The sequence below is a fragment of the Pezoporus occidentalis genome, unplaced genomic scaffold, assembly GCF_034315485.1.
Source record: "Pezoporus occidentalis ecotype Australia unplaced genomic scaffold, CSIRO_AGI_Poc_V1 ctg1176, whole genome shotgun sequence".
Taxonomy (NCBI): domain Eukaryota; kingdom Metazoa; phylum Chordata; class Aves; order Psittaciformes; family Psittacidae; genus Pezoporus; species Pezoporus occidentalis.
Window position 1 is genome coordinate 1 of NW_026912968.1, and position 14,122 is coordinate 14,122.

General features: G+C 56.8%; 1 protein-coding gene across 1 annotated transcript; it reads left to right on the top strand.

The window, feature by feature from the left end:
• Positions 1–69: 69 nt before the first annotated feature.
• Positions 70–13,735, top strand: LOC134175662 (histone-lysine N-methyltransferase EHMT2-like). The gene is made up of 6 exons (XM_062641875.1): positions 70–230; positions 2,699–2,866; positions 6,109–6,253; positions 7,367–7,444; positions 9,565–9,680; positions 13,605–13,735. Coding segments are annotated over exons 1-6 (600 nt in total). The 5' UTR covers positions 70–228; the 3' UTR covers positions 13,696–13,735.
• The last annotated feature ends 387 nt before the right edge of the window (positions 13,736–14,122 follow it).

Consider the following 14,122-nt stretch of genomic DNA (forward strand, 5'->3'; position numbering starts at 1 on the left):
CCCATTCCCACCCCATAGAACCCCATTCCCACCCCATAGCCCCCCCCCTGACCCCCCGTTGCCGCCGTGGGGCAGGAGGAGAACATCTGCCTGCACTGGGCCTCCTTCACGGGCAGCGCCGAGATCGCCCGCGTCCTCCTGGACGCCCGCTGCGACCTCCACGCCGTCAACTGCCACGGGGACACCCCCCTGCACATCGCCGCCAGGGAGAGCTACCACGACTGCGTGATGTGTGGGGCGGAGCTATGGGGCGGAGCTATGGGGCGGGGCTATGGGGGGCTATGGGGGGGGCTATGGGGGGCTATGGGGGGGGGCTATGGGGGGCTATGGGGGGGCTATGGGGCTCTATGGGGCCCTATGGGGCGATATGGGGGCTATGGGGGGGTATGGGGGGCTATGGGGGCTGTGGGGGGGCTATGGGGGCTGTGGGGGGCTATGGGGACATGGGGGCTGTGGGGGGCTATGGGGGCTATGGGGGGTCTATGGGGTGTCTATGGGGCGCTATGGGGCTATGGGGGGCTATGGGGCGCTATGGGGGGCTATGGGTGCTGTGGGGTGCTATGGGGCGCTATGGGGCGCTATGGGGTGCTATGGGGCGCTATGGGGGGCTATGGGGCGCTATGGGGGGCTATGGGGGGCTATGGGGGGCTATGGGGCGCTATGGGGTGCTATGGGGGGCTATGGGGTGCTATGGGGGGCTATGGGGGGGGGGGCTATGGGGTGCTATGGGGTGCTATGGGGGGCTATGGGGGTCTATGGGGGGCTATGGGGGGCTATGGGGTGTCTATGGGGTGCTATGGGGGGCTATGGGGTGCTATGGGGGGCTATGGGGCAGCTATGGGGTGCTATAGGGTGCTATGGGGGGCTATGGGGTGCTATGGGGTGCTATGGGGTTCTATGGGGCGCTATGGGGGGCTATGGGGCGCTATGGGGCACGCTATGGGGCGGCGCTATGGGGGGCTATGGGGTGCTATGGGGCGCTATGGGGTTCTATGGGGCGCTATGGGGCGCTCTGGGGTCTATAGGGTTCTATGGGGCGCTATAGGGGCTATGGGGCGCTATGGGGCGCGCTATGGGGCGGCGCTATGGGGGGCTATGGGGTGCTATGGGGTTCTATGGGGCGCTATGGGGGCTTTATGGGGGGTCTATGGGGTTCTATGGGGGGCTATGGGGGCTATGGGGGGCTATGGGGGGGCTATGGGGTGCTATGGGGGTCTATGGGGTGCTATGGGGGGCTATGGGGGTCTATGGGGGGCTATGGGAGGCTATGGGGGGCTATGGGGGTCTATGGGGGGCTATGGGGGGCTATGGGGTGCTATGGGGTGCTATGGGGCGGCGCTATGGGGCGGCGCTATGGGGCAGCGCTATGGGGTTCTATGGGGTGCTATGGGAGTCTGTGGGGCGCTATGGGGCGCTATGGGGGGGTTGGAATGGGTTTCATGGGGGTTGAGGGGATGGGGGGGATTCCTCTATGGGGCGCTATGGGGCGCGAGGGGTGTCTATGGGGGTGTCTATGGAGGTCTATGGGGCACTAGGGGTCTCTATGGGTACCTATGGGGGTCTATAGGGGGTCTACAGGGGTCTTGGAATGGGTTTCGTGGGGGTTGAAGGGGCTATGGGGGGGTTGAGGGGATGGGGGTGGGTTCGCTATGGGGTGCTATGGGGTTCTATGGGGGTCTATGGGGTGCTATGGGGGTCTATGGGGTGCTATGGGGGTCTATGGGGCGCTATGGGGCGAGAGGGGGGCGCTATGGGGGGCTTGGAATGGGTTTCATGGGGGTTGAAGGGGATATGGGGGAGTTGTAGTGGCCTGGGCTGCATCCTCTATGGGGCGCTATGGAGGTCTATGGGGTGCTATGGGGCGCTATGGGGTGAGAGGGGGTTGCTATGGGGGGGTTGGAATGGGTTTCGTGGGGGTTGAAGGGGCTATGGGGGGTTTGTAGGGGCCTGAGGGGCTGGGGCTGTCTCTATAGGTCCCCATAGGTCCCTATAGGCTCTCTATAGGGTATCCATGGGGTCTCTATGGGGTCTCTATGGGGTTTCTATGGGGTCTCTATAGGGTATCCATAGGGTCTCTATGGGGTCTCTATAGGGTTTCTATAGGTCCCTATAGGCTCTCTATAGGGTATCCATAGGGTCTCTATGGGGTCTCTATGGGGTCTCTATAGGGTCTCTATGGGGTCTCTATAGGGTATCCATAGGGTCTCTATGGGGTCTCTATAGGGTATCCATAGGGTCTCTATAGGGTGTCCATAGGGTCTCTATAGGGTCTCTATAGGGTCTCTATGGGGTCTCTATGGGGTCTCTATAGGGTCTCTATAGGGTCTCTATGGGGTCTCTATAGGGTCTCTATGGGGTCTCTATGGGGTCTCTATAGGGTATCTATAGGGTCTCTGTGGGGTCTCTATAGGGTATCCATAGGGTCTCTATAGGGTGTCCATAGGGTCTCTATGGGCTCTCTATGGGCTCTCTATAGGCTCTCTATAGGTGGGCTCTCTATGGGCTCTCTATGGGCTCTCTATGGGCTCTCTATAGGCTCTATGGGCTCTCTATGGGCTCTCTATAGCCCTCCATAGCTCCCTATAGGCTCTCTATAGGCTCTCTATAGGCTCTCTATGGGCTCTCTATGGGCTCTCTATGGGCTCTCTATAGCCCTCCATAGCTCCCTATAGGCTCTCTCTGTGTGTGTGCCCCCCAGGCTGTTCCTGTCCCGTGGGGCAGACCCCGAGCTCCGGAACAAGGAGGGGGACTCCCCCCTGGAGCTCACCCCCGAGCGCTCCGATGTGTGGGTCTCGCTCCAGCTCACCCGCAAGCTGCGCCAGGGGGCCCTGTGCCGGGGCCTGCGCACCGAGCGCATCGTCAGCAGGTACCTGGGGGGCTTATGGGGGGCTATGGGGGGCTATGGGGGGTCCTATGGGGGTCTATGGGGGGCTATGGGGGTCCTATGGGGGTCTATAGGGGTCCTATGGGGGTCTATGGGGGGCTATGGGGGTCCTGTGGGCCTCTAGAGGGGGCTGTGGGTGTCCTATGGGTCTCTAGGGGGTCCAATGGGTCTCTAGAGAGGTCCTATGGGTGTCTATGGGGGTCCTATGGGGGTCTATGGGGGTCCTGTGGGTCTCTATGGGGGGCTATGGGGGTCCTATGGGTCTCTATGGGGGTCTATGGGGGTCCTATGGGTCTCTATGGGGGTCCTATGGGGGACTATGGCGGTCCTATGGGTCTCTATGGGGGTCTGTGGGGGTCTATGGGGGTCCTATGGGGGACTATGGCAGTCCTATGGGTCAATATGGGGGTCCTATGGGGGTCCTGTGGGGGTCCTATGGGGGTCCTATGGGGGTCTATGGGGGTCCTAGGGGGGGCTAGGGGGGTCCTATGGGGGGCTGTGGGGGTCCTATGGGGGTCTATGGGGGTACTATGGGTCTCTGTGGGGGTCCTATGGGGGTCTATGCGGGGCTAGGGGGGTCCTATGGGGGGGCTATGGGGGGCTAGGGGGGTCCTATGGGGGTCCTATGGGGGTCTTATAGGGTCCTATGGGGGTCCTATGGGGTCCTATGGGGGTCCTATGGGTCTCTATGGGGGGCTGTGGGGGTCCTATGGGTCTCTATGGGGGTCCTATGGGTCCTATGGGGGTCTAAGGGGGTCTATGGGGGTCCTATGGGGGGCTATGGGGGTCCTATGGGTCTCTACAGGGGGCTGTGGGGGTCCTATGTGTCTCTATGGGTGTCCTATGGGGGGTCCTATGGGTCTCTAGAGGGGTCCTATGGGCCTCTATGGGGGTCCTATGGGCTTCTATGGGGGTCTGTGGGGGTCCTATGGGTCTCTATGGGGGTCCTATGGGGGACTATGGGGGTCCTATGGGTCTCTATGGGTGTCCTATGGGGGTCTGTAGGGTTCTCTAGGGGTCCATTAGGGTCCTATGGGGCTCCTATAGGGGTTTATGGGCGCATCCCTGCATCCCTTGGGTACCACTGATGCTCGGTGGTACCCAACAGCATCCCTTGGGTACCACTGATGCTCGGTGGTACCTGGAGCATCCCTTGGGTACCATTGATGCTCGGTGGTACCTGGAGCATCCCTTGGGTACCACTGATGCTCGGTGGTACCGGGAGCATCCCTTGGGTACCATTGATGCTCGGTGGTACCCAAGAGCATCCCTTGGGTACCATTGATGCTGGGTGGTACCCAAGAGCATCCCTTGGGTACCATTGATGCTCGGTGGTACCCAACAGCATCCCTTGGGTACCATTGATGCTGGGTGGTACCCGGAGCATCCCTTGGGTACCATTGATGCTCGGTGGTACCTGGAGCATCCCTTGGGTACCACTGATGCTCGGTGGTACCCGAGAGCATCCCTTGGGTACCATTGATGCTCGGTGGTACCCGAGAGCATCCCTTGGGTACCATTGATGCTGGGTGGTACCCGGAGCATCCCTTGGGTACCATTGATGCTCGGTGGTACCCGAGAGCATCCCTTGGGTACCATTGATGCTCGGTGGTACCCGAGAGCATCCCTTGGGTACCATTGATGCTCGGTGGTACCTGGAGCATCCCTTGGGTACCATTGATGCTCGGTGGTACCGGGAGCATCCCTTGGGTACCATTGATGCTCGGTGGTACCTGGAGCATCCCTTGGGTACCACTGATGCTCGGTGGTACCCAACAGCATCCCTTGGGTACCATTGATGCTCGGTGGTACCAGGAGCATCCCTTGGGTACCACTGATGCTTGGTGGTACCCAACAGCATCCCTTGGGTACCACTGATGCTCGGTGGTACCCGAGAGCATCCCTTGGGTACCATTGATGCTCGGTGGTACCCGAGACCATCCCTTGGGTACCACTGATGCTCGGTGGTACCTGGAGCATCCCTTGGGTACCATTGATGCTCGGTGGTACGCAACAGCATCCCTTGGGTACCACTGATGCTCGGTGGTACCTGGAGCATCCCTTGGGTACCACTGATGCTCGGTGGTACCTGGAGCATCCCTTGGGTACCACTGATGCTCGGTGGTACCTGGAGCATCCCTTGGGTACCACTGATGCTCGGTGGTACCTGGAGCATCCCTTGGGTACCACTGATGCTCGGTGGTACCTGGAGCATCCCTTGGGTACCACTGATGCTCGGTGGTACCCGAGAGCATCCCTTGGGTACCATCGATGCTCGGTGGTACCTGGAGCATCCCTTGGGTACCATTGATGCTCGGTGGTACCCAACAGCATCCCTTGGGTACCACTGATGCTCGGTGGTACCCAACAGCATCCCTTGGGTACCACTGATGCTCGGTGGTACCAGGAGCATCCCTTGGGTACCGCTGATGCTCGGTGGTACCCGAGAGCATCCCTTGGGTACCATTGATGCTCGGTGGTACCTGGAGCATCCCTTGGGTACCACTGATGCTCGGTGGTACCCAACAGCATCCATTGGGTACCATTGATGCTCGGTGGTACCTGGAGCATCCCTTGGGTACCATTGATGCTCGGTGGTACCCGAGAGCATCCCTTGGGTACCACTGATGCTCGGTGGTACCCGAGAGCATCCCTTGGGTACCATTGATGCTCGGTGGTACCTGGAGCATCCCTTGGGTACCATTGATGCTCGGTGGTACCCAAGAGCATCCCTTGGGTACCATTGATGCTCGGTGGTACCTGGAGCATCCCTTGGGTACCACTGATGCTCGGTGGTACCCGAGAGCATCCCTTGGGTACCATTGATGCTCGGTGGTACCCGAGAGCATCCCTTGGGTACCATTGATGCTCGGTGGTACCCGAGAGCATCCCTTGGGTACCATTGATGCTCGGTGATACCTGGAGCATCCCTTGGGTACCACTGATGCTCGGTGGTACCGAGAGCATCCCTTGGGTACCATTGATGCTCGGTGGTACCTGGAGCATCCCTTGGGTACCACTGATGCTCGGTGGTACCTGGAGCATCCCTTGGGTACCACTGATGCTCGGTGGTACCTGGAGCATCCCTTGGGTACCATTGATGCTCGGTGGTACCTGGAGCATCCCTTGGGTACCATTGATGCTCGGTGGTACCTGGAGCATCCCTTGGGTACCACTGATGCTCGGTGGTACCCAAGAGCATCCCTGCATCCCTGCATCCCTAGGGATGTGGCGCGGGGCTACGAGAACGTGCCCATCCCCTGCGTCAATGGGGTGGACGAGGAGCCCTGCCCCCAGGATTACAAATACATCGCCGAAAACTGCGAGACCTCCACCATGAACATCGACCACAACATCACCCACCTCCAGGTGCGCCCTATAGGGCTATGGGGTGATGGGATGGGGGTCCTATGGGGCTGCTGGGGGGGGTCTGTGGGGTTTTAGAGGGGTTCTGTGGGGGTTCGGTGGGGCTGCTTGGGGGGCTCTGGGGGGCTCCTGTGGGGCTCTATGGGGTCCTGTGGGGTGATGTGGGGTTCTATGGGGTGATATGGGGTCCTATGGGGGTTCTATGGGGCTCTATGGGGGTCCTATGGGGGGGTCTATGGGGCTCTATTGGTCTTCTATGGGGGTCCTGTGGGGCTCTATGGGGTCCTGTGGGGTGATGTGGGGTTCTATGGGGCGATGTGGGGTCCTATGGGGGTTCTATGGGGCTCTATGGGGGTCCTATGGGGGGGTCTGTGGGGCTCTATTGGTCTTCTATGGGGGTCCTGTGGGGCTCTATGGGGTCCTGTGGGGCGATGTGGGGTTCTATGGGGCGATGTGGGGTCCTATGGGGGTTCTATGGGGCTCTATGGGGGTCCTATGGGGGGTCTGTGGGGCTCTATTGGTCTTCTATGGGGGTCCTGTGGGGCTCTATGGGGTCCTATGGGGTGATATGGGGTCCTATGGGGTGACATGGGGTCCTATGGGGGTCCTGTGGGGCTCTATGGGGGTTTGAGGGGGTTATATGGGGTCTTATGGGGTTTCTGTGGGGGGTTTTGGGGGTCCCTCTGGGTCCCTGTGGATCCCTATGTGTCTCTATGGGTCCCTATGGGTCCCTATGATTCCTATGGGTCCCTATGTTCCCTATGTGTCCCTATGGATCCCTATGTGTCCCTATGGTACCCTATGGGTCTCTATGGGTCCCTGTGGGTCTCTATGTGTCTCTATGGGTCTCTGTGTGTCCCTATGGGTCTCTCTGTGTCCCTATGGGTCTCTATGGGTCTCTATGTGTCTCTATGGGTCCCTGTGGGTCTCTATGGGTCTCTATGGGTCCCTATGTGTCCCTATGGGTCTCTATGTGTCCCTATGGGTCTCTATGGGTCTCTATGTGTCCCTATGGGTCTCTATGGGTCTCTATGTGTCCCTATGGGTCCCTATGGGTCTCTATGGGTCTCTATGGGTCTCTATGGGTCTCTATGGGTCCCTCTCTGTCCCCCCCAGCACTGCACGTGCCAGGACGATTGCTCTTCCAGCAACTGCCTCTGCGGGCAGCTCAGCATCCGCTGCTGGTACGACAAGGTGAGAGCCTATGGGGCAGCCCTATATCCTATGGGGCACAATATATCCTATGGGGCAGCTCTATACCCTATGGGGCAGCCTATACCCTATGGGGCAGCCCTATACCCTATGGGGCAGCCCTATACCCTATGGGGCAGCCTAGAGCCTATGGGGCACAATATATCCTATGGGGCAGCCTATACCCTATGGGGCACCCCTATATCCTATGGGGCAGCCCTATACCCTATGGGGCAGCCTATACCCTATGGGGCACAATATATCCTATGGGGCAGCCTATACCCTATGGGGCAGCCCTATACCCTATGGGGCACAGTATATCCTATGGGGCATCCTAGAGCCTATGGGGCAGCCCTATATCCTATGGGGCACAATACATCCTATGGGGCAGCCTAGAGCCTATGGGGCACACTATATCCTATGGGGCAGCCTAGAGCCTATGGGGCAGCCCTATACCCTATGGAGCACAATATATCCTATGGGGCAGCCTAGAGCCTATGGGGCAGCCCTATATCATATGGGGCACACTATATCCTATGGGGCAGCCTAGAGCCTATGGGGCAGCCCTATACTCTGTGGGGCACAATATATCCTATGGGGCAGCCTAGAGCCTATGGGCCACGCTACATCCTATGGGGCACTCTATATCCTATGGGGCACCCTAGAGCCTATGGGGCACCCTAGAGCCTATGGGGCATGCTAGAGCCTATGGGGCATCCCTAGGGCCTATGGGGCACCCTATATCCTATGGGGCACCCCTATATCCTATGGGGCACCCCTATATCCTAGGCCCCACCCTTTTGTGCCCCCTCCTTTACTGCCCCCCCACTCCCCCCCCCCCACTTTGGTTCCCCCCCTTTGTGCCCCCCCCTTTTAATTCCCCCCCATTTTACACCCCCCTTTTTACCCCCCCATTTTATGCCCCCCCCCTTTACTCCCCCCCCCAGTTTGGTTCCCCCTTGTGCCCCCCCTTTTAATCCCCCCCCCATTTTACACCCCCATTTTATGCCCCCCCCTTTTTACTCCCCCCCCTCACTTTGGTTCCCCCCCACTTTGGTTCCCCCCCTTTTAATTCCCCCCCATTTTACACCCCCCTTTTTACCCCCCCATTTTATGCCCCCCCCTTTTTACTCCCCCCCCCCACTTTGGTTCCCCCCCCTTTGTGCCCCCCCTTTTAATTCCCCCCCATTTTACACCCCCCTTTTTACCCCCCCATTTTGTGCCCCCCCCATTTTATGACCCCCCCCCTTTTTACCCCCCCCCCACTTTGGTTCCCCCCCTTTGTGCCCCCCTTTTAATTCCCCCCCATTTTACACCCCACTTTTTACCCCCCATTTTATGCCCCCCCCTTTACTGCCCCTCCCACTTTGGTTCCCCCCCCTTTTTACCCCCCCCATTTTGCCCCCCCCATTTTATGCCCCCCCCTTTACTCCCCCCCCCCACTTTGGTTGCCCCCCCTTGTGCCCCCCCTTTTAATTCCCCCCCATTTTACACCCCCCTTTTTACCCCCCCCCATTTTATGCCCCCCCTTTACTGCCCCCCCCCACTTTGGTTCCCCCCCCTTTGTGCCCCCCCTTTTAATTCCCCCCCATTTTACACCCCCCTTTTTACCCCCCCATTTTATGCCCCCCCCCCACTCCCCCCCCCTTACTTTGGTTCCCCCCCACTTTGGTTCCCCCCCCTTTTAATCCCCCCCCATTTTACACCCCTCTTTTTACCCCCCCATTTTGTGTCCCCCCATTTTATGCCCCCCCCTTTACTCCCCCCCCCACTTTGGTTACCCCCCCTTGTGCCCCCCCTTTTAATTCCCCCCCATTTTACACCCCCCTTTTTACCCCCCCCATTTTATGCCCCCCCTTTACTGCCCCCCCCCACTTTGGTTCCCCCCCCTTTGTGCCCCCCCTTTTAATTCCCCCCCATTTTACACCCCCATTTTGCCTCCCCCATTTTATGCCCCCCCCCCCACTCCCCCCCCTTACTTTGGTTCCCCCCCACTTTGGTTCCCCCCCCTTTTAATTCCCCCCCATTTTACACCCCCTTTTTACCCCCCCATTTTGTGTCCCCCCATTTTATGCCCCCCCCCCCCTTTTTACCCCCCCTCACTTTGGTTCCCCCCCCCCCAGGACGGGCGCCTGCTGCAGGAGTTCAACAAGATCGAGCCCCCCCTCATCTTCGAGTGCAACCAAGCCTGCACCTGCTGGCGCAGCTGCAAGAACCGCGTGGTGCAGAGCGGCATCAAGTGAGCCAAAAACGCCCAAAATCACCCCAAAAACACCCAAAAACACCCCAAAAATGAGCTCAGGGACCCCAAAAACCTACCCGGGGACACCAAAAATGGCCAAAAGGACCCAAAAACACCCAAAATCGAGCCAAAAATGAGACCTGGATGGGCTGGGGGAGCAGAGCAGCATCGAGTGAGCCAAAAATGACCAAAATCACCCCAAAAATCACCCCAAATCACCCCTAAAACACCCAAAATCACCAAAAATGACCCAAAAACACCCAAAAAATGAGCTCAGGGACCCCAAAAAACCTACCCGGGGACCACAAAAACGGCCAAAAGGACCCAAAATCACCCAAAATCGACCCAAAAATGAGACCTGGATGGGCTGGGGGTGCAGAGTAGCATTAAGCAAGCCAAAAACACCCAAAATCACCCCCAAAACACCCCAAATCAGCCCCAAAACACCCAAAATCACCCAAACTGACCCCAAAACACCCAAAAAATGAGCTCAGAGACCCCAAAAACCTACCCGGGGACACCAAAAATGGCCAAAATGACCCAAAATCACCCAAAATGAGACCTGGATGGGCTGGGGGAGAAGAGTGGTATCAAGTGAGCCAAAAACGCCCAAAATCACCCCCAAAACACCCAAAAATCACCCCTAAAACACCCCAAAATCAACCAAAATGACCCAAAACACCCCAAAAATGAGCTCAGGGACCCCAAAAACCTACCCGGGGACACAAAAAACGGCCAAAAGGACCCAAAATCACCCAAAATAGACCCAAAATGAGACCTGGATGGGTTGGGGGTGAAGGGTGGAATCAAGTGAGCCAAAAACAGCCAAAATCACCTCAAAACAGCCCAAAAACACCCAAAATCACCCAAAATGACCCAAAACCACCCCAAAAATGAGCTCAGGGACCCCAAAAACCTACCCGGGGACACCAAAAACAGCCAAAAGGACCCAAAATCACCCAAAATCGACCCAAAAATGAGACCTGGATGGGCTGGGGGAGCAGAGTGGTATCAAGTGAGCCAAAAACGCCCAAAATCACCCCAAAAACGACCCAAAACACCCCAAAAATGAGCTCGGGGACCCCAAAAACCTACCCGGGGACACCAAAAATGGCCAAAAGGACCCAAAAACACCCAAAATCGAGCCAAAAATGAGACCAGGATGGGCTGGGGGAGCAGAGTGGCATCAAGTCAGCCAAAAATGCCCAAAATCACCCCAAAAATGACCAAAACCACCCCAAAAATGAGCGCAGGGACCCCAAAAACCTACCTGGGGACACCAAAAATGGCCAAAATGACCCAAAATGACCCAAAATGAGACCTGGATGGGCTGGGGGAGCAGAGTGGCATCAAGTGAGACAAAAACGCCGAAAATCACCCCAAAAACACCCAAAATGACCCAAAAACACCCCAAAAATGAGCTCGGGGACCTCAAAAACCTACCCGGGGACACAAAAAACGGCCAAAAGGACCCAAAATCACCCAAAAACGACCCAAAAATGAGACCTGGATGCGCTGGGGAAGCAGAGCGGCATCAAGTGAGCCAAAAATGACCAAAATCATCCCCGAAATCACCCAAATCACCCTTAAAACACCCAAAAACACCAAAAATGACCTAAAACACCCCCAAAATGAGCTCAGGGACCCCAAAAACCTACCCGGGGACACAAAAAACGGCCAAAAGGACCCAAAATCACCCAAAATCGACCCAAAAATGAGACCTGGATGGGCTGGGGGAGAAGAGTGGAATCAAGTGAGCCAAAAATGACCAAAATCACCCCAAAACACCCCAAAAACACCCGAAGTCACCCAAAATTACCCAAAACCCCCCAAAAATGAGCTCGGGGACCCCAAAAACCTAACCGGGGACACCAAAAATGGCCAAAAGGACCCAAAATCACCCAAAATCGACCCAAAATGAGACATGGATGGGTTGGGGGTGAAGAGTGGCATCGAGCCAAAAATGACCAAAATCACCCCTAAAACACCCAAAATCACCCAAAATGACCCCAAAACACCCCAAAAATGAGCTCAGGGACCCCAAAAACCTAACCGGGGACACCAAAAATGGCCAAAAGGACCCAAAATCACCCAAAATCGACCCAAAATGAGACATGGATGGGCTGGGGGAGCAGAGTGGCATCAAGTGAGCCAAAAATGACCAAAATCACCCCAAAAACACTCAAAATCACTCCTAAAACACCCAAAATCACCCAAAATGACCCCAAAACACCCCAAAAATGAGCTCAGGGACCCCAAAAACCTACCCGGGGACACCAAAAATGGCCAAAAGGACCCAAAATCACCCAAAATCGACCCAAAATGAGACCTGGATGGGCTGGGGGAGAAGTGTGGCATCAAGTGATCCAAAACCAGCCAAAATCACCCCAAAAATCACCCCAAATCACCCTTAAAACACCCAAAAACACCAAAAATGACCCCAAAACACCCCAAAAATGAGCTCGGGGACCCCAAAAACCTCCCCGGGGACACAAAAAATGGTGAAAAGGACCCAAAATCACCCAAAATCGACCAAAAAATGAGACCTGGATGGGCTGGGGGAGCAGAGCAGCATCGAGTGAGCCAAAAATGACCAAAATCACCCCAAAAACACCCAAAATCACCCCCAAAACACCCAAAATCACCAAAAATGACCCAAAAACACCCCAAAAATGAGCTCGGGGACCTCAAAAACCTACCCGGGGACCCCAAAAATGGCCAAAAGGACCCAAAATCACCCAAAATCGACCCAAAAATGAGACCTGGATGGGCTGGGGGAGAAGTGTGGCATCAAGTGATCCAAAAACAGCCAAAATCACCTCAAAAATCACCCCAAATCACCCTTAAAACACCCAAAAACACCAAAAATGAGCCCAAAACACCCCAAAAATGAGCTCAGAGACCCCAAAAACCTCCCCGGGGCCACCAAAAATGGCCAAAAGGACCCAAAATGACACAAAATCAACCCAAAAATGAGACATGGATGGGCTGGGGGAGCAGAGCAGCATCAAGTGAGCCAAAAACAGACAAAATCACACCAAAAACACCCAAAATCAGCGCCAAAACACCCAAAATCACCCAAATGACCTAAAACTCCCCAAAAATGAGGTCGGCCACCCCAAAAACCTACCCGGGGACACCAAAAATGGCAAAAAGGACCCAAAATCACCCAAAATCGACCCTAAAATGAGACCTGGATGGGCTGGGGGAGAAGAGTGGAATCAAGTGAGCCAAAAATGACCAAAATCACCAAAAAAATCACCCCAAATCACCCCTAAAACACCCAAAATCACCGAAAATGACCCAAAAACACCGCAAAAATGAGCTCGGAGACCCCAAAAAACTACCCGGGGACACCAAAAATGGCCAAAAGGACCCAAAATCACCCAAAATCGACCCAAAATGAGACCTGGATAGGCTGGGGGAGAAGAGCGGCATCAAGTGAGCCAAAAACGCCCAAAATCACCACAAAATCACCCCTAAAACACCCAAAATCACCCAAGATGACCTAAAACACCCCAAAAATGAGCTCAGGGACCCCAAAAACCTACCCGGGGACACCAAAAATGGCCAAAAGGACCCAAAATCACCCAAAAATGAGACCTGGATGGGCTGGGGGAGAAGAGTGGTATCAAATGAGCCAAAAATGACCAAAATCACCCCAAAACCACCCAAAATCACCAAAATGACCCAAAATACCCCAAAAATGAGCTCAGGGACCCCTTCACAGCCCCCATTGGTCCGTGCCCATTTCGGTCCCCCCCGGACCCACAGGCCCCCATTGTTCCGTTCCGGATCCCTTTCCCCCCAGTTCCCATTGGTCCGTCCGGATCCCTTTCCCCCTTTACAGCCCCCCATTGGTCCGTCCCCATTTCGGTCCCCCCCGGACCCACAACCCCCCATTGTTCCGTTCCGCCCTAGGGTCCGGCTCCAGCTCTACCGCACGGCCAAGATGGGTTGGGGGGTGCGGGCGCTGCAGGCGATCCCCCCGGGGACCTTCATCTGCGAGTGAGGGGGGGGACCCCAAAATTGGGGGGGGGGATGGGGGATGGGGGGACCATGAAATTGGGGGGGCGGGAGGGGGAAAAATGGGGGGAAGGGAGGGAAAATGGGGGAGGGGAATGGGGGAGGGGAAATGGGGGGGAAGCCGAAATGGGGGTGGGGAAATGGGGGAGGGGGACCCTGAAATGGGGGGGGAGGGGAAATGGGGGGGGGGACGTGAAATAGGGGGGGGGGGAGGGAGGAAATGGGGGAGGGGGGGAGGGGAAAGGGGGGGAACCCAAAATGGGGGAGGGGGGACCCTGAAATGGGGGGGGGAGGGGGGAAAGGGGGGAGGTGGGGGAGGGGAAATGGGGGGGGAACCCGAAATGGGGGTGGGGAAATGGGGGTGGGGGATCACGAAATGGGGGGGAGGGGGGTGGAAATGGGTGGGGCAAAAT

Excerpts from the sequence above, each read along its gene's own strand:
- LOC134175662 (XM_062641875.1), top strand. Across the intron at positions 2,867-6,108 it reads ACCGAGCGCATCGTCAGCAG|GGATGTGGCGCGGGGCTACG; the intron begins GTACCTGGGGGG and ends CTGCATCCCTAG. Across the intron at positions 7,445-9,564 it reads TCCGCTGCTGGTACGACAAG|GACGGGCGCCTGCTGCAGGA; the intron begins GTGAGAGCCTAT and ends CCCCCCCCCCAG.